Consider the following 27,006-nt stretch of genomic DNA (forward strand, 5'->3'; position numbering starts at 1 on the left):
ATCAAAAACACTCTGTTCATTCTAATGCTGACAAGGAGACTTCACTGACTGCAGCAAACCAGAATCGAATACTTTATGTGCCAAGTATGATGCACAGGATCTGTCATTTGTCCTTATGACATTGAAGAGTTACCATGTAAAATAATCTCCATCTGAACACCAGTTTTGTGTTATAAGTCTATTGTTAAATCCTTAAAAGAATCAGTCAATGGGGGTAAAATTATGTAGAATTTCCTGGCACAGAGTAATTTTCTCAATGCAGCAATTCTGGGAAGATGTCTACCAAAATTGCTGATTTCTTGAACATTTATGAAACCAGGGAAAATATAGCTCACAGCACTGGCAGAATTCAGTCTTGTTTTACAATGTTTGAAGTCTCAATATAAGACAAAATGTCTTGGTAACACCAATTTTAAAACAGGACAGCAAACTGCAAAAAAGCAAAAGACAGACCCACCTAAAAAAGCAATTAGTTAACTTCATAAAGCACTCCTTATGTTTACATAAGTTTACAACTAAATCAAAGATGGCAGAGCATTTAGTGTTACATTTGTTTCATCTCACTGTTGTTGGTATACAGTGACAATGCCTTCAAGAACGTAATGTTAATATAAATCCATTATGTAGCAGGAAAAAAATGACAGGATCAGTCGTTCATACAAGCGCCCCAAAACCACATACTTACATTCAAGTGACAGAAGCCCTCTAGTGGCCACAGTAATTATAATGGGAGCAAAGGAGGAAATTAGTTGATGTTATTATAAAGTTTGCATAGTGAGGAGGTCAGGGTGGATGGATGGGTCAACAAAACATCTGACTGAAACACAGGAGATGGTGGTTCTTTTACCATTTACAACTGAGAGTGAACACTTTCTTTTTTTTTTTTAACCATGACCACTTAAGCAAGTGGTCATTATTGAAACCATGATGATGAAGTTCACCTAAGCATAAGGAAGTAGTAGTATAAACCCAAACCATGCTCTTTTCCTAGACCTAATCAAATCATTTTTTATAAGTCAGATCAGAAAATGCTTATATGTGTCATTTTGGAATGCACGGACCAATGACATATTTTGTCAACTAATTCTGAGGACTTGTTGAATTGTTGGCAATACAAGTAGACTAGCTAACTTACCAATTATTAGATTGCGCTCAGGGAGGTAAGTGACTCAACATAAGCAATTACATGTCTTAGTATTCTGTAACTCTCTCATAGTGAAAAGAGAGCCTCAAATTCTCTGGCTAAGAAACGACAGAGGATGGATCTGGACTCTTCTTTGCAACTCTCTGTGAGCGATAATTGAATACATCTTGAATCACAATATCTTGCTCTCTTTTTGTAAGACCAACATATGTTTGAGGTAGTTTAGAAAAAAATTTGTTTTTCAGCTGTAAAATAACCCAGTGTATATCTTTAATAATCAAATTCAAGGGATCTTTGTCAACAGTATGTGTTTGTTTTGTGTTTATGTTTAAAAAATAAATATCAAGTGATATAATTTCTGATTTTTTTACTCTTAAATATCCATATCAGTAGCACCATCCTCATAAATCCATATCATAACAAAACATTTTGAATTTCAATTAGACACTAATTTGAGCACTCCCACTTAAATATCATTACACATAGTTAGAATACAATAAAAAAAACATGGGTTCAGTTTCTGATCCACATATTAAAACAAACTGTGAGGGTATCATTTCGCAGCCCGAAGAAACAGTGAAGATCATCGATAATGTGCATTCTATAATTCTTCTGAATTGTTTCAACAAGAGTCTTCTTCAAGGTGCTCAGTAGACATAAATATTTGAAATTAAGAAACTGCTACACGATGAAAAGAAGAAAGACACAAAGTCTTGAATGTCAATGGCCTGTTACATAACCTCAGACAGGAAAATACTCAGATAAGACTATTTCATGGTTGGCTTCACCACTTTGATACTGATTTACTGACATCAGAGCAACAAAAATGCTGATAAGGGCAGAAAATGAAGTAAAACATGATTTTTTTTTTATTAATAACTGTGTTCAGAAACACATAGAATCACACACACCAAATCACTTACAGTATTTATACAACTACCAGCTGTGTACACGTCCTCACACCTGTTGTGAGAGCTGAGATTGTGCGGAAGAAAAAATATAACTACAGAAGTACATTATGGCTCAAACATTTTAATAATTAAACAATTATTTAAGCACTTGCACAGCAATTTACAGCAAGTCACTTAAAAAGCTGAACTAATCAAGAACCTGGTTATCTGAACACCAAGTGCGGAGATCAAACAAGCACACTTGACAGACTTTGGTAACCAATCATTAGAGGCCGAATCAAGTGCCCAAAAATGTTCAGTTGAATTAACGTCAAATCAAATGCTACTTCTTGACCACCTTGTTGACATGAACAGTAGTATCGGCCTGACAGGAAACAAACTTCTTTATCCACTGAGGCATGATGCAACAAGTCCAGCCTCAGTAGGCTTTTGCCAGAGGACAGAGAGCAAAATATACAGTGTGTATTTTCAGTTTCACTCTGGCCTCATGCAGTGTGCTGCCTTTTTCAGTCTGCAGAGGTAGATCAAAACACTGGAAACAGAGTCACGTCCTGGCCACAGGCCCAGACCGCAGAAACAGCAGCAGCCATAAAAACAGAGGTTGTAGGCCTTACAATAAAGACACCCTATGAATTAATAATGATTCAAATCATGCTGTTTGCTCCAGATGCTGATAACCCATTTTAGTGGACTCAAAAGCCTCTACATGCTGAACACAACTAACTGCAGCATATTTTCCAGGTAAAACTGTGCCTGTGATGCTAAAGGACCACTGCTGCCAGTTTCACACAGCCAAAGCATTCATTAAAAGGAAATGTGAGTGGGTATTAAAAATAGATCCAGGTAAAACAATTCAAATGGCCACATGAAAAATAACTGTTAAAGTGACAGCAAACACACCACAGACATACTGAGGTATTGGTTTATGAAAGATTCATTCCTCTTGCCTGGTGAGAAATGCATAGAGAAATCTCACAAGACCAATGTTTAATTGGATTACTGTATTCAGAGAAGACTGACTCATTTCTAAACCATCTGTAAACCTGCTGAGCTGACAATCATGCCCAGCAAGACCCAAGAAATAAGCCCACGTCTAAGAGAAAGAGAGAAGCAGGAATTTAGTTGAAGAGAAATTCCCATAGGAATATTAGTCACGATAACATTGTACTCATCTCCTCCATTATAGAGATACAGGAAATGCAGACTCTGACCAGAGCAATAAGGGCAAGGGCCGCAAGCCTCCAGCAGCTTTCCAAAAAAAAAAACAACCATAGGCTGCACTGATCAATAGTTTAGCCATGCTCGCAGCATGGCTCTAAACTCTTACAATGTCGGTCGGTCGGTCCAATTGGTGTAGACTGTAATATCTCAGCAAATATTGGATGAGTTAAGATTACAGTTTTCTCATGGTCTGCAGAGGATGAATCCTAAAGACTTTGGTGACCCCGCGACTTTTCCTTCCCTCTCTTTACCAAGAGGTTAGCATTTGTGTTTTTTTTACTGAGATATATCCATAACTATTGGATGGATTGCCATTTAATTTGATGTAAACCTTTGTGTAAAACTTTTAATTTGTCCAATACTTTGGTTTATGACGGAAAAAATAAAAAACAAACAAAAAAAACCCCTCAGCCTCAGCTGTAGTTTGGCACTAATTGGCATGTTCAGTGCAAATGGGCAACTAACTAGATGAATATTTCCCTAAGGATTTGGTGGAGACAAAAACAGAGATAAAAGGAGGGTAAATATTGTAGGCCACTTATATAGGCCAGGTGGACCAAGACAGCTCCAAATGAATGCTAATGTTGCTCTGTACCTGCTGGATGTGTAAATACCTGACTGTTTGCTAACACAGTCATCATATAAGATGACAGTCTATCAATGTAGTGTTTACAAAAGGGCCAAAAATTACAACTGATAAAGACTTAAATTGAACAGAAACCATCAAGTCACTGTAGTTAATGTAGCATATAACCACTTGACATAGTGAATTTGACATGATATGATATGCTATGCAGTTCACTACAACAGCGATAATGATTTCCAGCGGACTACTTTCTGTATTTTCTTTTGGTGTCATTCAAAAACAGCTGTTTGAGATGAAAAAGTGATAGCATTGATTGTTTGTTCAAACACTTATGTTTTTATTATCTGCCAACTACCTTTTGAGGCTGTGTGATTAATTAATTGTCACAACTTACAGCAGAAGTAGCTTGGCGTACTTCTTAGAAAGAAGGTCAGGGCACAGGCACCAGATTCATTTCAGAAGTGCAGGGGCCAAAAAGTGTGTGTGTGTGTGTATGTGTGTGTGTGCCCGCCTTCGACGTCCACAGACAAATGTGGACTTGCACATGGACCGCGGGTGCAAACACGATTCCATTCACCACATACTTTTCGGGGGTGATAACTTTCCAGAATAGAGTATTACAAACTCTTGTAACTCTTCCAACCAGACTGCTGGATTGTGTTTCCTGCCTATAATACATAAATGGCCTATATGCCTCTTGTTATGTGCAGCACCATATTTCCTCCCTCCCCCTGTCGCTCCATGTTAAGTTCCACTCTGTTACATTAAAGTACCAGTTTTGAGGACCAGAAATATGCAGGGCTATGATCAAAACATTTGGGGCTGAAGCAGTTGCAGCCCTCAGGACCTACAGGACAGACCCAAAGCTTTGCACCACACTGACACCTGCTGTGTTCACTGTTGCTCTTTGACATGAACACAAAAGAGGCGCAGGAGGTTTTCTGTGAATCACAGATGCACCCTGCATCTTTTTACTGGAAGTGTTGCAATACATGGGCATTGAGGGAATACAGTGATTCACAATTTAAAAATACTGTGGAAAGAGGATAAAGTAGTACTACTTCCAGTAACAGTGAGTCAGGGTGGATGGTTGGTTGGGCTGTTTGCATTCCAACACTGGTTTCTTTTAACCACAACTATGATCTTTCCTTAACCTTAACCAAATAGTTTTAGCAGTCTAAACCTAATCAAATCTGAACCAAAGGTGACAGATGAGAAAACAGCCATATTAATCCTTTTTGTAATGATGATTTCAAACTTTGTCATTTTGGAAGGCAATGATTGCAGTGCATATTGTATTAAGTGGTTTATTATTCCTGAGTGAGAGACACCAAACCAGCTGCAATGTGAAGCTTTTGAGATAACACTACATGGGAATAGCATGGAGACTTACAATTACTAAAGTAAAGTACAAGTATTGCTTGCTCATCTGTCTTTATTCTCTAAAGTCAGTTTCTTGGTAGAAAGAGCAAAATTTTCTTTTATTTTTTAATCTTTTACTCACTGAGGACTATCTTTAGAGAGAAAGAATATAGAAACAGATGAGTGGGCTCTCACATTCCCCGAGTGTATGCTTTAGTGGTTTAGATGAAGTCCATGTCAGTACCATTCATCTGGCTGCCACGATGTTAGGGCCCACCACTGACTGATCAATTGGAGTCCCTCAAGGAATCATACAGCCTTATAAGTGAAAGGCTACTGAAGTTATTAAATCCAGGGACAGCAGCAGCAGCAGAGAGGCAGAAAAAGACATATACACAGACTCAAAGCCTTCTGCAAAGAAAGTGTTGTCTTGACACGGTTACTCATTCTCTAGACAGTCACTGAAAATGTAATAAAGGATGTTCAGGCACATCATCAAAGAACCATCATAGTCTTTTTCTCATTTGATCACATATGATTTTCTGCTGCCTTTAGCGTATCATACTACACATGCATTTTTCAAAATCTCATAATCTTAACATTGCAAGATCCAGTACACCATAGGGTGTTTTTATGCATTTTTCTCATGATCTACTGCAAGTACTTGAATGAGGGCAGTCTGCCACATGTATCCTATGATTGTCTATCCCTTTTCATGTACATTCAGATCTGGAAACATTCAGTATTATTGAAAATGAATAAGAAAGTTAGGATTGTGCAGTCTGGGCAGATGCTCCCTGAGTGCTTCTATTTTTAGGCACAGATTTTGAAACAAATATTGTCTAAATATTTTAAAGTATGCCACATGAAGGAAAAGGCCACTAATTTATGTTGTAACTGTTAAATAATATGACTGTAAAATCTTTAATTACCATATAGACGCCAGCAGAAGTGTCTTACTTTGGCTTGTTTGGACTTTGCTGTGAAGTGACTAACATAAAGAAATTTGTAATGTAACTACAAAGAATGTGAACTATTGTCTGAAAGTTTTATTTTTCAGAGGAATTAGAAATCTCTTTTACTATCCTTCTCATTTGGCTTTACAAGCAGCATAAACTGCAAAATACCTCTGTATTCTCTTATCTTGACTCTTACACTGTTCTCTAATTTGTGCAATAATAAGATAATGAAAAACAATAAAACTGCTTTCAAAATGGCCTGATATTAGCATTCTGATGAAAGTTAACAAAATAGGATTTTTGTTTTCCTCATTCATAGTCAGACAACATTCTTTGAGTTGTTTTCTGTGCTACTGGGAATTTAATTGCACCCAACTGGACTGACAATACAGCAAAACTGAATAAAACCTCTTAAATATTACATTGTGTGAATATAAAAACAGAATTTCTTCAGTTTTTTAAGTTTCCTATATAATCGTAATAAGCAAATGATACCATCCACAGGAAGAAAGACTATTTTATTTCTAATGGCAATATTACTTTATGCCATACTATTAATCTTACATGGGCACAGCTAGAGATACAGTACAACAACTTGTATCATTACTGCACACTGTGCTGCAATTGTCCCTCTCTTTTAAGAAGAAACATACAGGTAAAGGTCACAAACAGATGAAAGGAAATATTTGTGACAGAAGGCAATGTTGTTCATGGTCAGTCCTCTCTTCTGCAAATTACCGTACATTTCTCGGCTATATAAGCTGAATCAAGATAATTATTATCCTTAGTTGAGCTCAGAGCTGATAAAGGTTCCTCGTACAAACTCCAGCACTATGCACCCTACTACTGGATTGAACTGCAAAACAGCTTGAAGACAAAGACACTTCTGCTTGGGGCACACTGCCTAACTCTGCCCGAGCAGCACGTGCCAACTGCTGCGGCTCGCACGTGTGCAGTTGCTGCTTCGGCGCTGCTACTGCCAGCCTTATCTTTCTAAATAGAGACTGACTTTGATAATGGCCATCAATAATATAATGTTTAATATCATTTGATTTTTAATTTAATGTATATTTAGTTTAGACAGAAAAAGGTTTAGAAGTGTGTGGTCAGTTTTGAAAAATAAATAAATATGTGACATGGTGAGGTGAGGCGGCTTTCTCTCTGACAGGCATGGTGGGGTCTCGTAGGGGCTACTTCTAAGTCAGCCACATACATTCCTCACACAGGACGGGTTTTATTTATTGATTATAATGATTATTCCCCAAGTTAAACCTACGCTGTCACCGCTTCAAGTGAAGAAAATCCCTCTACACGACATGAAGTTCCCCAAATGAGCCAAACACACTCTGACAAACAAACCTCCAATCTAACTGACAACAAATAAGGAAAATAACAACACCAGATCTCCATCTGGAAGCAGGTAAAACAACAGGCAGGAGTCCCAGTTCAAACTAATATCACAGAAGTTGAGCAGGAGTCAAGAAAAGAATTTCAATGTGTCACTGACTCTACAGATATAGACATTGAAACTATAGTGAAAGATGTAATGTTGTTGGTATGATGTCAATATGACTAGTAACAGATCATTTTCACTGTTTAATTTAGCTGAGAACCATACACATCACTCTGAAAAAATAGGCAAGACGCCAAATCTCTATATGTTGCGCCACTGCAGAGGCACATCTCATGTGGGCTGTGTGGCTGCTGTTAACATGGGGGCTGAAATGAAAAGCAAGAGAGCAGTGCAAGAGCAGTGTATCCCAGCCATTATTTCTCTGAGGGAAGTTTCACAGGCTGATATTTTTCGTGTGTATGATTGTTTTGTGATCATGATGTGAATGAACCATCTTATTGTGATATAATCAGTTCTCAGGTCTCTCTTGCAAAAGAGCTCTCGATCTCAATGGAATTCCTGAGTAAATAAACTTAATTATCACGTATACTAAATTGATTTGCCTAATATGTTTTGGTAATATAATTTCTTCCTGGAATATTTTTACTAGCAATGTTTTTCCAACTCAGGAAATGTGACAACCTAAAAGAGCGGAGGTCAGGTTGCATGATTTGAGCACATAAGGCACAGGAGACTGGGGTTTGAGTCTTGCATCCCATATGCTGCAACTGCTACTGTACAACACTATGTTAAAGGTACCCTGCGGAATTTTTGACCATTGATAGTGCTATGGTGCAGTGTTTTTTTATGAGCAGGTCCCTGTTTTGCTGGTATTTCACTTAGGTGCACAAAGACACATGTAAGCCACAAGCACATGGGCGACACATAACACTGCTGGCAGTTTCACGCTACTCCACTTATTAATAGTTGGTGGTGGTATTGCACCAAGAAACATGAAAAGAGAACGGCTTTTTCAATTTTACACATACATTTTAAGGAGATTGTTATGGCAAATGCTACGACTTATGTCCACAAGGCCTGTCAAACCTGACATAAGTCCAAAATCCCTGGTAGTGGTAAATTAAATAGATGAAGAATCTTGGTATGAATAAGTCCTCTCTTTGTTTTAGTATGTTCATTTTATTTTATTATATATACACATATATATATACATATATACATGTATATGTACACACACTCACACACACACACACACACACACACACATATGTATATATATATGTATATAACAACAGCATTCTTGAAAATAGATTTTCTAAAAGCAGGTGTTATGAGTATTGTGACAGCTGCGAATTTTGTTTATAATGTTATTTCTGTTGTGGTTTTTAAATAGTCATAGACAAAGGTGAGCATTCATATTTAAGATGTGTAACATTGTCTGTCTTATGGAAATGTGTTGCCTGCCTTATGGTAAAAAAAAACAAATTAATGTATATTAGCATGCTAATTGCTAATCTTGAGTTAAGTTGATCACTAATTAGCCACAATGCTAGGTAGACTTTGGCAGGAAGTTAGTACAAGTTACCTCTGTGTCCAGAATGTCAATCTTTGTCTAGCCTCTGTCTATTAATAGGCAGTTTTAGCTCCTGTTTCAGTTCTACTAGTCCATGGACTCAGAAAGGACTCTTTAAGTTTGAGGGCAACATAATACATTTCCAGGTTGAACCTGTAATTGTTAATGTTATTAAACCAATTATTTGAAGATATTGATTTATTTTTTTTGCATTTATACCTATCCATTTCATTTTATTTGAAATGTAAGTTTCCTTTAATTTCATGTCTATACGGCATATAAGGAAGTAGGATAATGATTCTCCTGAGTTGTTACAGTTATATGGTCTCTGTAATTATTTTATTGTGAGCTGAAGCATTGGTTACAACTATAGTATTAGAAATGGATGGTATTTGTTTTGATTTGGCATGTTGTGGAGACTGGAATGGGGACAGACGGCAGGGGGTTGTGGTGCTTATGTCCCACCCCTAGAACCGCCACACTTTCAAAATCGCTGCTCCTCCTTGTCTAAAAGCATAATCAATAGCGCTCTATGCCCAGCCTCACCATGTCTGTGTTGGGCTCCACAGAGGCAGCAGACAAAAGAGAAGCCAGAGAGATCCTACTCCTGTCTCTGGTCTCTCATCTGACATGCACACATGCTGGTTATCTGTCAAGTGGATGTCATGTCTGCTCTAAACGGCTGCCATCTCTGCTCTCCAACTGGATTCCCATGTTTTTCATCTTGAGCAGATTCCACTGATGCCTTTCAGAGCTGAGTGACAGGCACAGTGTCATGAAACACAGAGGATTGGTTCAACTAAAAGGGGATGAGGGTCCCCAGTTAAACTGTACATTTCTGTAACAATGACAGAGCCACAATGATCTGAACTGCACACTGAAGATCTGTCTTCATTAGACGAAGGAGACGACAGACGGCGTTAAAAGTAGAGCAACAAGCAGAGTCTGACTATAAGCAGAATGGTTTGCTTCACACCATAGCTGAGGATCAGAGATTATTCTCCTGTAAATCAAACTGTCATGTAATTACATTAACAATGCTGCTAACTGAGAGGTATATTTAACCAGGTGCTCTGAATCATACCTTACCCTGGAAAACAATATTATCTCGTTAGTGGTGAGGCATCCATAGGCACTGATCCCCGGTTGAATTGCGGGCCGCCTGGAGAAACTATTAAAGGAGCATCTGACCGGTCCACCCACTGACAGCTCAATATAAATGTTCCTCTTTTTAATAGACCATCTTGCTGAAAAATATGTCGACAAACCTTTTAAAAAAGCCATTTCTGGAGAACACCAGTGGTTCCACCCATTACATTTTATGCCCCAGTCCATTCACATAAACTTGATGTTGAGCCTCGGTTGCTGTTTTTATGGTCTGATGTGGACAGTCGGCACTGCACTTCATTCTTGAGGAGATGTGAGCCAGAAGGCGAAAAGTCATGGAGCGCAGCCGGAAGATGGAGGCAAGCAATTGATAGACTGCATTTTAGAAGCTTATATTTCACTTTATTCAGTCAGTATCCAGCCTCTAGTGAATAACTACCAGGCCATATAGCGTAGCATTACTTTAAAAGAAAAGAGGAAACTACCCAAGGCTGAACAGCTGACGAGTTTCTCTTCGACTCCCTTCCCAACATGGCTTGACTACAGATGAGCACTCATAAATTTATGTTAGTATTTATATTATCAAACTGCATGGAAAATGGTTTCAGGGGGCAGTTGCTAAGGAAAATGTGTTAAATTTCTGATTGAGGGGTTGTAAATCTGTAATAGTAAGTACAGGGAATTAGCGTTTAGAGAGGACATTAAAGTTTCCTGACATATACTCAGACATTTTCAATACTATATTCCAATTTAGAAACAGATGTCGAACTGTTGAAAAGCCTTCACTGGTCTTCATGACAGCAGAGCCACAATAACCAGCCCTCAGAAAGAAAAAGAAAATCCTTAAGATGAATTTCAATTTATCATGACAGGCACGTAACAAGTCTCAAAGCAAGCTGTGGGAATATTCATTTGCTTAGAATTTATTTATCTAAAAGGTACCACATACCAAAAACAAATTAAATTAAAACGGCTTATTAAAAATTGCTATAATATTTTTTTTAATATATAATCACAATGGATCAAAAGACTATGTGTAATGTGAAACCCATAGATAATTACCATCTAACTCTGCAGTTCCCCTCAACTCTACAGAGTATTTTATTAATGTTTAGCTGGCCTGCAACATTACTGTTTTGGTTCACTCTCACCACTTTCATGCCCTTGTTTTCAGTCACAGCAGGAAGCTGTTTTCAGCTAAAAAGCCCTAAAAACCCACTGTACACTACCTGCTCAGCACCAAGCAACAGAAAGACAAGTTAGCAACTAGCTAGTGAACATGGTGAAGCATTTAGCAGTTAAAAGAGCCATATTTAGCCATATTTATTGATTTGGATATTGGATATTGATATTGGATATTGATTGGAGTTGGTGAAGACCAAAACAGAGCTAAAAGTAGAGTGAATATTGGACTTACATTCATCAGATGGACAGAAACACGAGTCCAAAATGAATGCTGATGTGGCTCTGTGTTTGCTGGATCTATAAATAGGTGACTGTTTGCTAACAAGTTCACCATACCAACTTAAAAGGTGATATTAATACGAGCTGGTTTCCACTGCTCTGAATCAATTAGCAATTATCGCAAGGTTTAACTTCTTCATAAAGCATATTCATAATATTTTTTGTTCTTCTTTATGCGCTTTATAAATTAATTGACTTGACTTGACTTGACTACCAATCAGGCACTTTGAGTTAAAAGGATTTGGATATTAGTATTCACAGTTCAGGCCTTTCATGTTCTAAGTAGTGATTAAGAAATGATCAAACCTCAATTTCACCTTTTGTAACAATTTTTGTGCCTCTCTATATTTTATTTAGGATTTTTCTGCCTGAACTCGGGTTAAAGTCAGCGGGTGGTCTGTGCTCTTTGAAGTCTGTAATCTCTGTGCACCACAGGAACTGTCGAGACATCAGGTTGTAAATATCAAATGTTTGATAAGATTGGGGGAGCACAGATCAGTCTGTGAGTCAATCACTGTGGTAAAGACAGAATTTGTAAAACCTCTTAAACTACCAGATAATCTTCTCAGACCATCAATTCATCTGCTTTATGTGAAAATGTACATTGACTTTGATGCACTACAGTAGTTTAGGGTAAGATGCGCTATTGTAGACGAAAAAGATCTGCAGGTCATGCTGCTACGTGTAAGTATGGCCTTTGAATTTAAAAACCTTCCCATGAAATTTAAATAAATGGAAAGTCTATCTCACTTTCTGTCCTCCATTTGATGGGTTCTGCACTAACACGTCCCAGACTTCTCTAAGTATTACTGCACTTGCCAGCTTCTGTTTCCGTCATGATTCAAACACACCTGTCTGCTCCTCTGAAGCTATTAAAACCGCAATGATACACTCTACAGATATATGCTGTGTTTGTGCCGCTCTAGAAAACACTCCACTAAAAATCATTTGTAGAGCGTTTAGCATAACACAGCTCAACTTGAGCATTAACATATACAATTCTTATAGCCTACGGCAGCTCATTCAATATAAGTGAGCCTGAAATATTCTATGAAAGTAGAAATCAGAGGAGCAAATGTGTAATCTGCAATTCCATAATGCTACCACTTCACTGACAAAATCTGGAAAAAAAGAGATTTTTTTTTATTATTCATAAGCAAAACATGCACCATCTATCTAAACTTTACTGAGGATGCATGGTGCTGGCACAGTCGGAGCACCCACTTAACCCCCAAGTCATCACCTCAGATCTAATTTATTGTATGACTCTTTTCGTCTATTGACCTTTTCTCAACTTCTCTGAGTAAATATTTCCTGTACACATTAAGAGACCATGGTAAATGAACTGTATCTTATTGTAGTTTTATACAAAGTTAAGTGTTAATTGCCCTAAATTAGATGTGACCTTTTGTATATAAACATATCAATTTAGGACTCTTATATGACCCATATAAGAATGAGAGGATGACCAAACTCTTCTCCTTTGCATCTAGATACAGGACAAGAATTGAACAGCTGAACACCTATTTTACAGCTGGTGCTTACACAGAAACATTAAAGGGAAGAGGGTAAGCTCAAAGTTTGTTTATCCTGCAGGACAACAAACAAATTACCGGACTGCTGCCGCATATAATCATTACAACAGGTGATTCATATTGACGAACCAATAACATTAACATAGGAATAGTCTATAGCCAGGAAACATCAGAGAGTATGAAGTTAACAAGATATGTGCAGGGCTGCAGCTCACTATCAGCCCTGTGTTGGCAGGCTGCTCGGTCTTTAGCAGTTTCTGATTGGATGTTTGGTATGCTGCTAATCATGCAAACAAAATATGAGGAGATGCTTGGAGAGTTCTTTTTTTCCAAAGCTAAAATATATGTAGCTGTCTGCTAAAACTGGAGTAAAGTTAGTTGGAAATTTTCTGTATTTTAGATCATAAACTTTACAACATGTAACAGGTTCTACAGGATTTCCATGACAAATGTCTTGTGTTGAAAAATGAAATCCTTATCCTTTACCTTAATCAGTCAGCAAATCCCCCAAAACATAATATGGTTCAAGTGACAAAACCCTCTACTGTAGCTGCCATAGTAACTGACTCTTGTCAGTCCTGAGCAAATTACTTTAAAACGGCTGTTTGTATCCTTTTTCCAACTGAAAATCAACCTTCGTGTCCTTAAACCATGAATGCTGCTGTTCCCTAACCTTAATCACATGGTTATTATTATCGTAACCATGACGACGAATGGAACTGGGACCACAAGACCTTAACCCTTTTTGTGCCTAAATCCAAACAAGGCTTAACCAGATCAGAAAACTGATTTATTTTTCAACAGTAATTTATAGCAGTTTCAGAAACCAGTGACAAATGATGTCGAGCTGCCGATAGGGTTGTCATATCAGAAAACAGTTCAATGTGTCGTCCTAAAGAGTAGTTACAAATTATGTATTTTGTTGTTTAATTTGGAGGACTTGTTGAATGGCGGATTGTTTACTCTTGCTTACAAACAGGATTCATCTATAAAAAATTCATTCATAACCATGAAAGGCCTCCAACATTAATAGGTCCATATTCTACAAACCAGCACCAAACAGAAAAAACAGTAAAAAATGACAAAGTAAGCAATAGGTTTAAAAAAACATATGCATCCGAGTTACACATACAACACTTCAGGTCAAGGAAAGAAACAACAAAGGTGAATTGTAAATATTCATCAAGCAAATGTTTTAAATTTAAGGTACAATAAAGGCAGAATAAATATTGCAGAATAATAACAAATGTCTATGAATGGCCTCCCTGCGGAATACAGACCTTTCTGTTCATGATCATTTCCCTGTGAGCTCACTGATTTGAAGCATCTGTCTAATATACTGTGTATGTCAGTTAGGTGATTTGTAGTTTTCACCCAGAAGGCGGCAGTATGTGCTGAAACATTAACTCATAGAATTAAAAAATAAAAAGTTACATCTGAATAATGTGTAGCTTTCTCCTCAATTCTTTAATATTATAGCAATATTACCAAAGCATGAGAATAATATGTTTGAGAGCCGAACAATGGTGCTATGATACATAAACTATACAAAGTTACTAATTCAAAAGTTAATGATTTGTAGCAACAAGCATCAAACTGCCTCTCATATCACACAGTCTGTGGAGCAGTGAATCACCGTCACTATCAAATTAATCACTTCAAAATTTTTCAACACATTAAAATTTCAACAGAGCACAGAAACCCTGAGATAAGGAACGTAGCCGTGGCCAATTTGAAAGAGGACTGTACCTCCTCGTGCTAAGCTTCAACCAAGCATAGACCATTAACAGCAATACAATCGACTAACTTTAAAGGAGGTTGCTCTAATTGCTGGGTAAGGGCAGGCTTTTAGTTTGTAAGACCCAATTACCGCCGTGCTGTTAGCACTTCTCCACTAATTGCATTCATCAGCTCAAATCGTTATCACCAGGCTCTCTTTCGATTTCTATCAAAATCCAAAAATCCTCATTTCTTTGAGTTTCAGAATAGCTAGAGGTAACTCATAATGTGGCGAGGGATAATGGGTTTACATTTGAGCTGTAATTAGAGAGGGAATGGAGATAGAAGACTGCTGGCATATGCTGATTCTGGCACAGTATGCGTCATATACCTGCCACAATGAAACACTGAGACACATTTTACAATGCAGGCAGAGTGGAAACACTGACAATAAAGTAAAATTCTGGTTACTGGTGATTCCAATATGGCTCTTACTATTGTAATCTTGGCGATCATTACTATCATTTATTGTGCTCATCATGTTAATTGTTAAGATCAAGAAACACGGTAGCATTGTGATCAGACAATCAGGTTGTAAACAAGACAGTTTATCAAAAAAAATATACATCCACATATTACTGTAAAGGAGGAAAATTAATTCACTAATAGGATTACAAATTAGTTTGATGAACTATCATACATATTGTAACAAGTAACCTTCAAGCTACTGGGCTGAATGCCGTCAATCAGTCAGTTATAATAAAAGTCTTGTTGTGATTGGGATTTCATGAAAATGAATTAGCAGACGGGTAGATAAGGGGGGACCCAAACATTCCTGGAAGCCATTGATAGCACAGGAGTAGGGTGCAGTTATTGGATTTGCCACTAGGTATATGCCTACAGTTTGGTCAGACTAAAATTGGGACTGAAAGGGAGATGATTCACCACCGTGGAAGAAATCCAGGAAGAATTGCTCTGTACACAGTGACAAAAGATGACAACAGGAAATGTTTCTAGCAATGGGACAAGTGTATTGCATCTCAAGGATAGCACTTTGAAGGGGATTCAAAAGGTACAACTGAAAGATTTATAATTACAGTTTGGTTTTGTTTTTTTAACAATTCCAGGAAATTTGGATTTCTGCTCGTACATCCGTAAAAGGAATGGATAAACGTTTGAAAAGTCATTAACTACTGACAAAAAGAGAAAAGAGACCAAGTTTAAAACAGAGACTCAGAATCACAGAATCACTGTGTCTTTTGTGGATTCACATGCGCAGCCACAAATTTACTGCACCCATTGTGTTTTCTCTGCCATGAAGAACTTTTGAACATATTGATGAGGCTGTCCCATCTAACAATGGGATAAAATGAATGTTTACTATCTGATAGGGCTGCGGGGTAGGACAAAAAAGATTAGGAACTGTTGGTCTAAACCAATATTTGGAGGTAAAACTGAAAGTGAGCGAGACTAAAATGTCTGTAATCAATGTAATCAATGCATCATTGCACAGAAAAAGTGTACAGTATGTACACACAACTCCCCGAAGAGGACCTGATATATTTCAAACTAGACAAAAGACAAATTTGACCCAAATCTCAACCATCAACTTGATGAGTGTAATGTTATTATTACCAATAAGAATGATGAAAAAAACTACAAAAATAAGACCTCAATTGCATAAAACCAGAATTTCCCTTTAAACTCTACATTGTATCTGTTTTTATCACCATAACATTACACACATGATAAAAAGAACAAGCTCAGGAGTGAACTTTGATTTCCTCTGAGAATGTGAATAAAACTATTGACATTCTCTCCGCACATACTCTATCCCCCTGCTCCCCTCAGTTGGCTACACAACTGCACACACAGAGGATACAACCAAGGCCACACACAGCCACTCATGGCTCATCTATACAGCTGCCATTCAGATGCGTATAGCAGAGGACGTTTGATGGTTTTCTAATCTCAGTAGCTGCCACCGGGAGATGGGGCGAGCTGACCTCTGTCATCCCCACAGTGCATCTCAAACAGCTCCACATCTCCATCTCAATCTCCCTCTACTCGCAATCTCCGTCCACCATTGTGTCGTCCACCTGCTCTCCAAATGTCAGGACGAATGCTCTGCAGCCGCATCCCAGCACATCCCCAGGGTGGGGGTGACCTGCTCAGCCGCCGCTTAGTATAATGTCATGCTATCCCTGGGCAAGGGTTCCATGCTGACCTGCTATGTGGAATGTGCGGCGGGCGGATGTATGCAAAGCAAGCAAGACTTTATTTATATAACACATTTCATTCCATGTGGAAGAACAATGTGCTTCACAGAGCATGGAGGGACGACGGAAGTTGCAACCACAAAAACTATGTGGATAGTGTACAAGAAAAAAAATAAGACATAAGTAAACACAATGAAAACAAACACATACAATACATGTGAGTTAAAAACCATTAAGAAAGTAGGAATAAAATGAAATAATTAAGACCAAAAAAAATCAGTGAAATGTTGGGGTGCCAGACCATGTGGGGCCTAAAAAACGAGCATTAAAATTTTACAATCTAAAATTTACTGGAAGCCAGTGTAACAACCTCAGCACAGGTTTTATATAGTCTTGTTTCCTTTCTCTAGTTAAAACTAGTAAAAAGCATGGACAAGTTCTTCATCATCCTCCTGGGATAAAAAGCTCTGTGATATTTCTTAAACGATAAAATCTGGTTTTAATTATGCTGCTATCACACAACAACAGAGATCTAGATATAGTATATACTGTATTACAGGGAACTTTATGAGCCAGAAAAGTGGAAGAGCTCAAATTCTGAAGCTCCTGATGAGGAATAATGTGGTAGAAAATTTACAGAATGTGGGTTCTTTTAGCTTAGATCAAAATCTGTCATAATTTAAATTGTTTTGCTTTACTTTGTGTAGCTGAAATGAAAAATAACACCATGTCCTAACAACAAGCGAGCGTCCAAATAGGTCCGGGTATCATCGGATAATTCGTAATTCATTTGTGATTCAAAAACCAAAAAACGGTAAATCTGTTATTTGTTTCAAAACAAAAAACAAAAATACATTTTTGGTGTCAGAATTAAATAACAAAAAAACAATCAAACCCAGCCCATTTTTGTTTTTTGCCAATTTGTTTTATCGTTATTCCTTTTTGGATTGAACATTGGGCAGGTCTGCGGACATCAAGCTAATTTGTTTTTGCGTTTGAAACCAAAAACGGAAGTCACAGGGGTTTTTCCTTTTTTCATTTTAAACGAAAAACGAAAAACGAAATCACGTGATCTATTCCTTTTTTTGTTTCCCAACGAAAATCCAGAAAACCACATTCAAAAGACCGTGCAATTTTGGTTTAGAAATCAAGTATTTTTGTCAGTTTTGTACGATAGCGGAAGCAGCTACATTAGCCTACCCATGATCCTCAGCGACCGTTGCTATGGTGATTATCAGCTGTGCGCTTGTGATCAAACTGGAGACGTAACAACTCAAGTAAAAGATGGCTGAGTACTTGCTATCTTCCTACATTTGTACTTTTTTAAACAGAAAACACACTTCTTATATTGTGATATTTAGATTCTATTATTAGTTTCTTTACTGGAAATCACATACAATATAAATCTCCCTCTAGCCAAACAAAGCAATCAAACTGATTTTGTCACTGGCGCTCGCTCGCTCGCATCGCATTCAGTTAGGACACAGTATAAGGCACTAACTGACCTGTGGAACGGCCAGTAAAACCAGTCTCTTGTTTAGTAGTCATGACAGTTCTCCTACACTATAGCTCTCTTTTGGGCCTTTTCTTCCTCTGGCTGTGACCATGTCTCCTGATATATAATAAATTTACTGTTTAATTTTATATGGCTTTAACATGACTAACTGTGAAAACATAATAATAATAATAATAATAATAATAATAATAATAATAATAATAATAATAATAACAACAATTTATTGAATCAGTTCTTACTTTTTTCTGTTGGTATTCTTCTCTTACTGTCAAAGAGAAAAAAAAATGTTCTGAATAGAGTAATAAATGTCTGCAGCAAAATCACTGGTACTCAACAAAAAAGTCTGTTCTGTTTAACAAACACTTGTTAAAGAAAGCAGAATCCATTCAGGGTGACAGCTCCCATCCTCTATATCCAGAGTTTCAAATCTTACCTTCCGGCTGTCCTTCTAGAGTCCCATTAGCAAAAACTAATAAAATCTCTTTCATCCCCTTAACTTAACTCTGTGAGGAAAAGGTGACTTGAGCACACAAACCTAATCGGGACCCAAAGACAGAGTTTTAACGTGTGTACTCTGCTTTCTTTTGTATTTATTTGATGTTGTGATATTTATATGTTGTGTTTATTTGCTTTGTGTTTTTATCCTGTGTTAGACTGCTGCACAACCGATTGCCCTTTGGGGGACAAATAAAGTAATTGACTGATTGATTGATGACAGGAAAAGGCAAACTAGGCAATCACCTCTGGAAGTTAAACATGAAGTTCTCCTAGGAAGTAAAACACATTAAGTAATTAATCTGGTAAAAAATACACATAAAGTTCACAAGAGCAAAAATAAGAGTAAAATGCACTGCAGAACATTGCAGGGAAAAGCTGCAGCAATGTGAGCTGGACTGTCTCAGCTCGACTCAAGTCTGCTGATGGCATCGTCTGTGACTCAGCTCGTCAAGTCTCTACTGGCTGGTTTTAGAACATAAGGCACGTCACCTGTTTCAACAGCCAATCAACTCGTAGCAAAGTCAGCTGGTAAAGTCAGTTACAAGCCGTCAGCTGGTTGAAATGGCAAAGTTTTTTTTATGTTTTCGCCTCTTCATCGATGCTTAAACTGCAACTGTAGCAAGTAACTCACTATCACTATCCTCATTCATATTTTAAGACGCTACAAATTATCCAGCTACAAAAAAGCCTGAAAAGATGGCAGTAAGAACAGAAGTACACAGAGAGTCATTGCTATGGAAACGATACACATCTTGTCTAGTCGCATTGTTGTAAACTGGCAGGTTTCAGAACGTTGTGCCAGTGCATTGCATGTAGTTGCAAGTTTCAACTCATCAACTCATCTTTGGTCTAAACTGGCCTTAACAGTAGCTAAATTAGCAAAACTTTAGCAGATAGCTCTTACATGGCTAGTTTGGTTGGCAGTAAGCTAATCAAAGAAAAACTAATTCTACAAAATCAATAACAGACATTCAACAATTGTAATAAAAGAGTACCTACAGAGAAGAGAAAAGATGCCTGTCAATATTTGCATGGACATACTGTAGATCAGCTGTTATAGAATATAGGGTTGCTACTATCAACAGAAAGGAACAATTAATTTATTGTTCAAAACCCAATGACTAAACGCACCGAAAGAATCTGATGTGCACATTTTGAAGTACACCTATTGTTTTAAATGGCCGGACATGCACGAAAAGCTTTATGAGGCACATCAAACTGCCTTGACGCCCCTACTCCGACCTTGTTTCGATTTTGGAGCGTTAAAAGAGGACACAGCAACCAAAGCTGTTTTTTTCTGCAGCTGAAAAAATAGAGAGACAGCGCGGCAGTGGTCAAGCAAGGAGAGGGAGCGGAAAGCTGGAGAATAAGAGAAATAAAATGTTCTAACGCACAAATAAAAACCATCAAACACTCAACAGATGATTTACCGTGGAAACACTTAAACTTAGTTTCATTTTCCTCCTCTGCATTTCTCCTTTTCATTCATTCATTACATCCAACTCGTGCAGCATTAAATAGAAAGAACACCAGGACAAATCTGTGTTGGTTCTGTGGTGTTGGCTTTTCAAATCTGATGCCTGCAGTGCACCATAGGAGCATCAAATGAGGCGTGTCATTTATTGCTTTCAGTGCGTTTGGGCTTTAAATCTACCCCACAGCTATTCAAAGCTGGACTGTCGGAAATTGTATTATTTTGAATTTCTAAAATAATCTAAACCTTTATAACACTAAAAAAGTATCTGCTGATGCCTGGTTCTCATCAACATCCATCAAGCACAAAAAGCTCACATCCTTACAGACTTCTTCTGTGCCAGCACAGGGAAACAATTCTAATTTATCTAGAAAGTATATTTTAATTTTCAAGTGATGTGACACATCTTAATATATTGTTTCCAAAAAATAATCTGACTGAGACAGAGTAGAGAAAAAAAAGTTAATGACAGGCAAAATAAAATAAAGTTTTTGTTGGACTCTACCATTAATTTGGGCTCTGGAGAATCAGTTTGTTCCTAATATGAACACTGAAAATGAAGAGGGAAAAAAAGCTGAAGCCAATTTGCATAGAATACAAAAAAATCCCCTGAAGCACAAAAATCAGCTTGAGAATGAGCCATTAGAGTGCATCACACAGTTTTTAGAAAGTCTCTACCATAAGCAAATATGGAAATATTCCACTGAATTCAAATGAGAGCCAGTGCACAGTTTTATCTTATTAATAAGGCAACATGGCCCCTTGTGTGCGTGTGAATATAGAACGGGACCTTCATTTAAACCCAGCGTAAACCTGAGCTCCAAAGTCATTTTGATTCCAATTTGTGGAGCTATCCACATGCCATGTGGCTCAATGCATATTTAAAAATGTAACAGAGTTTACGACCTGTAAACAGCACTGCTTAGAGTGTTTTTATCTCAATAAGAGGGAGCTGCTGCCGCGTTGCATCACACAGCCTCAGTGGGAAATGTGTTTTTCACGACTGTTTTCCTCTCTACCACATTTCAGCATTTGCCCTCACAGACACTGACCAGCAAACCACAGAGAACTTCATTATTATTTTTTTTAATGAGACAGGGTGAGTTACTGTTAAGAAAAAAAAAAGTATAAGATTATCTAAATAGCTGAGTAATGAGCCTCCCATTTGACCTTGTCACATCATCAGTCGAAATCCTATTGACGGTACAGAAACAAATTGTACAGCCAAAAGGTACTAGTTACAGCGCTCGCTCTCTCGCTCCAGACCACTCTCCTCTCGCACACTCTCTCGCCCTTCCTCTCCCTCTCCACTCTTTCATGACTAGCTAATGAATGTAGATGGTGCTCTAGGGGAAGCAGTGGTCTTATTACGGGGGTTATGTGGGAGCGCTGTAAGCTCAGTATGCTCCAGTCAGGCTATGGTGAGCGGTTCAATTGCTTTGGCAAAGCCCCCACCTCAATAAACAGAGGGGCTAAAGAGGTTTGTTTATTGGGCCCACCTTGACTTGACCTCCGTAGCTCAGGGACAGGCTGCGTGATTACCTAAGTGTCAGTACAGCCCAGGGGGAACAGGGGCAGACTACTTGTGTTGGCTCTCTCTCTCTCTCCTAATAAATCACAGGAATAAGTGCACAAACCACGACAGCGGGACAAATGCAAAACCAAAGAGACAGCAATGTAAGCCGGAAGATTAAAGGGTTTATCTGATATGTTTGCAGTCAAACAAGTGGGATACACCACTCTACTGTCAGTCTACAGTGATCAAATATAGTCAGAAAAAAATGAATGTATTGATTAGATTATCACATGAGAAGGTGAAAAGTAAACATGTAATCCCCCGTGAATGATGTGGAGTTGCAGCTGCAGAAAAAGCTATCACAATACATGGCCAAAAGTATGTGGACACTTTGGAACATTGCATATGTGATTCCAAACCCAGCCTCTGTGTTTTCCGATAAGATATTCCAAACAAATAGACTTTTGGAAATTGTTTCCCAAAGACTGACCTGAAAGGTTACACAAAAGCATGCAGGGATTTGCTCCTGTTCAGCCACGAGATCCTAATTAGTGAGATTAGTGAGGTTGGGTACTGATGTAGGTGTTGGATGGGGTTCAGTTCAGGGCTCTGTGCAGACCAGTCAAGTTCTTTCACACCAAACTTGGAAAACCTTTTTTTTCATAGACTTGTTTTGTACACTGGTGCATCATCTTGTTGAAAAAGGAAAGGACCTTACCCAAAATATTGCAACAAAGGTGGAAGCACACCAATATATCACTGTATACTGTAGAATTAAGACTTCCCTTAATTTAAACTAAAGGGCCTATCCCTGACCAAACGTACACAAAATGGACAGAGTTGTCTGTATACTTTTGGCCACAGTCTGTGTTATCTCATGTTTCTTGAACGCATGCATGAGTAAAAGGGGAAAAGAAATGAGGCAATACGTGCGCGGAAGGATATCAATCTACCTGCGTCTATGTCCCAGTTCCACGGTACACATTAAGTTTGAGCAAGGTACAAAGTACATGATGTGTTAAGACTTGAAAAGTGACAACATAAAAGTATATTCAAAACAGTCAGTATGCATGCCAAAAAAACATTTCTGCAGTATTTTCCAACAATAAAATGCAAAACTGGAAGGAATATGAATAATTGTGGACTATGGTTAGTTTAATGAGTATTAAGTCTAAAAGAAAACCCCATTTTCTGTTTGATTAATTGGCAGATGCGTTGCATTGTTGATTGATGGGCTTTGGTGCAAGTCTAATGTCATCTCCTGTTCGTCAAAACCAGAAAAGTGTTTTTTTTTTTAAATAATAATTGCAAACACGGCATAGTATGACAATTAGTATATAGCACTTTTTTTCCCCAAGATCTTGCTCAAGCTGTCTCACCATCATTCCCAATTTGTTTTAATTTTTTACAGCTGTGAGTTGGTTTTCCATTTCCTAGAGCATACATACTGACTTTTTTGAGTACATTTAATTAGTCATATTTCAGTTTTAACTCACTATTGAAGACTTGCTTAGAATCATCATGTATGTAATTGTGACACAGCTTATCGGCATTTTTAACAGCAGATATTTTGACTTATCATAGAATGAAACACACAAGTATAAGTAACATTAACATTAACAATGGATTTGCTCAATGAAGTGTCCCAGTAAGCCATGCAAGTAAGCATGCACATTATCATGGCCCTGGAACTAATTCAGATAAATGGAAAGCAGTCGTTCTTAATGTCATAGTAATACCTGTGCTTTTACTGCTGACGTATTGGTATCTGCCATAAAAAAAGTTCTGTAGTCCTACAGTATGAAAGTATAAAGACGCATACAGATGGAAAAAATTAAAAGTAATTTTGGGTAGTGAAAACAGAAACATGAAGCACTGGCTTTCTCGTTAACTTTCGAAATTTTACATCAGCAGCGAATTTCCAAAGTCAAGAGTTTGACTGATGTCTCGTAGCACAAGTCTTGTATTATTTGTAGTTACTGCAAGTCATTGTTTGTGTAATTACTGCCAAAACAGTATACTGTGAACACTGGTATATATTGTATGTTTATTATTATATTAATAGTATATAGTTTAGTTTTGGGACAAAGCAACAGAAAAATTAATGTAGTGGTGCCCTCCTCAGGTCAATTTAAAAAATGGGTCATAAAATGGTTTGATCAAAATCTGATCAGTAGCTTCCCAAGTCCTGATGTGTCTCCCTTAATTTTGTCACAAGGGAAAAACAGCTTTTCTGTTGTTCTACAGGTGAATCTGAAATGAAGCTACTAAACTGTAAAATTATTTAACAGCTGCTGAAGCCAAAAAATAGCCTGACAGAGTTCATTCTGCTGCCACAGATTTTTCTTCTGCTGTCTTTGACTTGATTTGAAACACATCTCGATAAGACACGTGCTATTTTGCATTGTTTTTCATATAATGTGTATTCCCTCTGCATGCAGTCCCTCCTGTCATGGACCTGTGTTTTGTTGTCTTATCAAAGTCTTTTTGCTGGTCATGTTTTTGTTTTTGGTCATCTTTTGCTAACGTGAGGCTGTTTTCCTCCAGCCATGGTGTGCTATTTGTCCTCCAGTGGAATAAGGCTCATTATTTCAATGTGTAGTCACAGTTTCTGCCGTTACGCCCAGGGATCAGGCCATCTCTCCATTAAAGGAAATCGCTTTGAAAGGTCTTGTCCCCTGCCACATACATATACACACCAACACACACACACACATGCATGCACACAGTTACTGTACTGGTATTACTTTTTTCTTGTGATGCTTGACTTGCATGACTGCCAAACTGTTGAATTCCCACGTGCACAAAACGCAACCTTACAGTACATCTTTGTCTTGCTGGTGAGCAGACAAACCAAGACAGCTCTGCTAATTATATCAGTTTCTTTGAAAACAATCGGTGAGATGAATGTGGTCTGCACATGTGACTGAACTGGGCTGTAAAGAATTAGTTGTGCCACACTGTGACTGCTGTACCAATTTATTTACAATGTGGCCAGTGAAATAACTCAGTTGTAACTTATTTGAATCACCCTACATGTGATATGTTACAAGTTGATGTATCATATTTGTTATGAAGCATCTTACTGTCTTATTTTGATTCATTTATTGTTCTGGGTTAAAAAAAAAAAAAAAAGATGTATAATTATAATTTTAGAAACTTAAAGGACCAGTGTGTAAGATTTAATGACATCTAGCGGTGAGGTGAATACACCTCTCCACCCTCCCCCCCTCCCTTCCATGCATATAGGAGAACCTACGGTGTCCACAAAACTCGTGAAAAATGCCAAAGGCTCTCTCTAGAGCCAGTGTTTGGTTTGTCCTTTCTGGGCTATTGTAGAAACATGGCAGTGCAACATGGCCGGCTCTGTAGAAGAGGACCTGCTCCCTATGTAGATATAAAGGGCTCATTCTAAGGTAACAAAAACACAACAACTCTTACTTTCATTGGATTATACACTGATTAAAACATACTTATGAATATTATGTTCCATTTCTGCCAAGTCCATTCCGTTACATGCCAAAAAATTTTGCACACTATGCATATATAAAATGCTATATCTTTCTCATTTCTCTATTTTAATAAAACCTCTAAAAGCATCTAACAAGGGATTCTCTGTTATAGTCTATGACAGAGAGGTTGTCAGTTTAAATCCCTGGGAAAACATTGCAGAATAAAACATATGCTGAGACCATTAATGAGTGATGCTTTGTCTTCCCTAAACAATGGCTATTAAAGTCTGTTTAACAAGAAATGTAAAGGATTATACCAGACAATGTGTGTACTAGTTTGTTTGTTTGTTTGTTTGTTTGTTTTTGTTCCTACTGGCATTGATGAATGTGAAATATCTATCCTGCTGGTGTATTTGCCACAGTCTGATACTGCTGCTGTCAGTTCTCCTGCCATCCTGTAAGTCAAAAGTTCACATTATTCAATAAGAAACACATTAAAAACTGTTTTCTGGATTCGTCTTAAGTCTTTTTATAGGCAATAACGGTAATAAGAAAATAGGAATAAACACAATTACTAAATGAATACTTTCCTTTAATCCTCAGCTTCTCCAGCGGAGTTGTTGATCAGTCAGTAGTAGCAGGCTTTGGTGGTTCTGGGCAAGATGCCCAGAGCAATACATCCTGGTGTGAATGTTTGTTTTTGTGCATTATGAATAAAAATTGTTTTCTGAAAGAGAGCACCATGTTCAGCCATCAATCCCTGGAGAAAAAACAGCAAACATGCGGCATCTTACCTATGTGGCTTCTGTGTGATGATGCACTGGTCAGTTGTCCCCAGAGAGACACCATACAGACGGTCAGCAGCAGCGCCCTTCTGCACATGCTCTGTAGGTCCCTCTCCCGCATTCTGTAAAAAAAAAATCACCGGTGGTCAGCCATATTTGCATTACATGAACACTCAGATGTGTAGGCTTGCTCACTTGGGCTCATGCCAACGAGCTGCCAAAGCTTTGGCTTGGCAGTCAGAGGTGGTCAATTAGAGTAACTCCTGAAATCACAAAGCTTGGATCTACAGAGCTTTAAGTGGATGCCTTTGCTGTGTTACGGATTAGCCTGCTGAGAGCTGAACTGAGAGAACAGCCAAATATAAATAAGTATCATAACAGCACATACCAGCAAAAACCCTCTATTAAGCCTCAGTCACACTAGCATTCACACTGTGAAATTTCGTGGCTAAATTAGTTCATTTCAATGGAATCGTAGCAATTATATCACGTTTGAGCGGGCTTTGGTTGCATGCAGGTAAACAGTCTGTGTAGAGAGCAAAAGAGGCGGAAAGCATCGGCCGAAATGCAGTCTCGGAACCCATCAGCTATCATCTGACAATGATTTTTAT

The 27,006-nt window shown here is 37.9% G+C and overlaps 1 protein-coding gene across 2 annotated transcripts in view; it reads right to left on the bottom strand.

Annotated features, from left to right (window-relative positions):
* The window catches only part of tafa3a (TAFA chemokine like family member 3a), a 104,682-nt gene that overhangs the window by 21,303 nt on the left and 56,373 nt on the right, over nt 1–27,006 (bottom strand). For both annotated transcript variants that reach the window (XM_067586732.1, XM_067586733.1), the window contains exon 2: nt 26,405–26,517. In XM_067586732.1, the coding sequence (XP_067442833.1) occupies nt 26,405–26,516 (112 nt within the window). In that variant the 5' untranslated portion in view covers nt 26,517. The remainder of the gene's footprint in view (nt 1–26,404; nt 26,518–27,006) is intronic.

Source organism: Thunnus thynnus, chromosome 4, assembly GCF_963924715.1.
Source record: "Thunnus thynnus chromosome 4, fThuThy2.1, whole genome shotgun sequence".
NCBI lineage: Eukaryota > Metazoa > Chordata > Actinopteri > Scombriformes > Scombridae > Thunnus > Thunnus thynnus.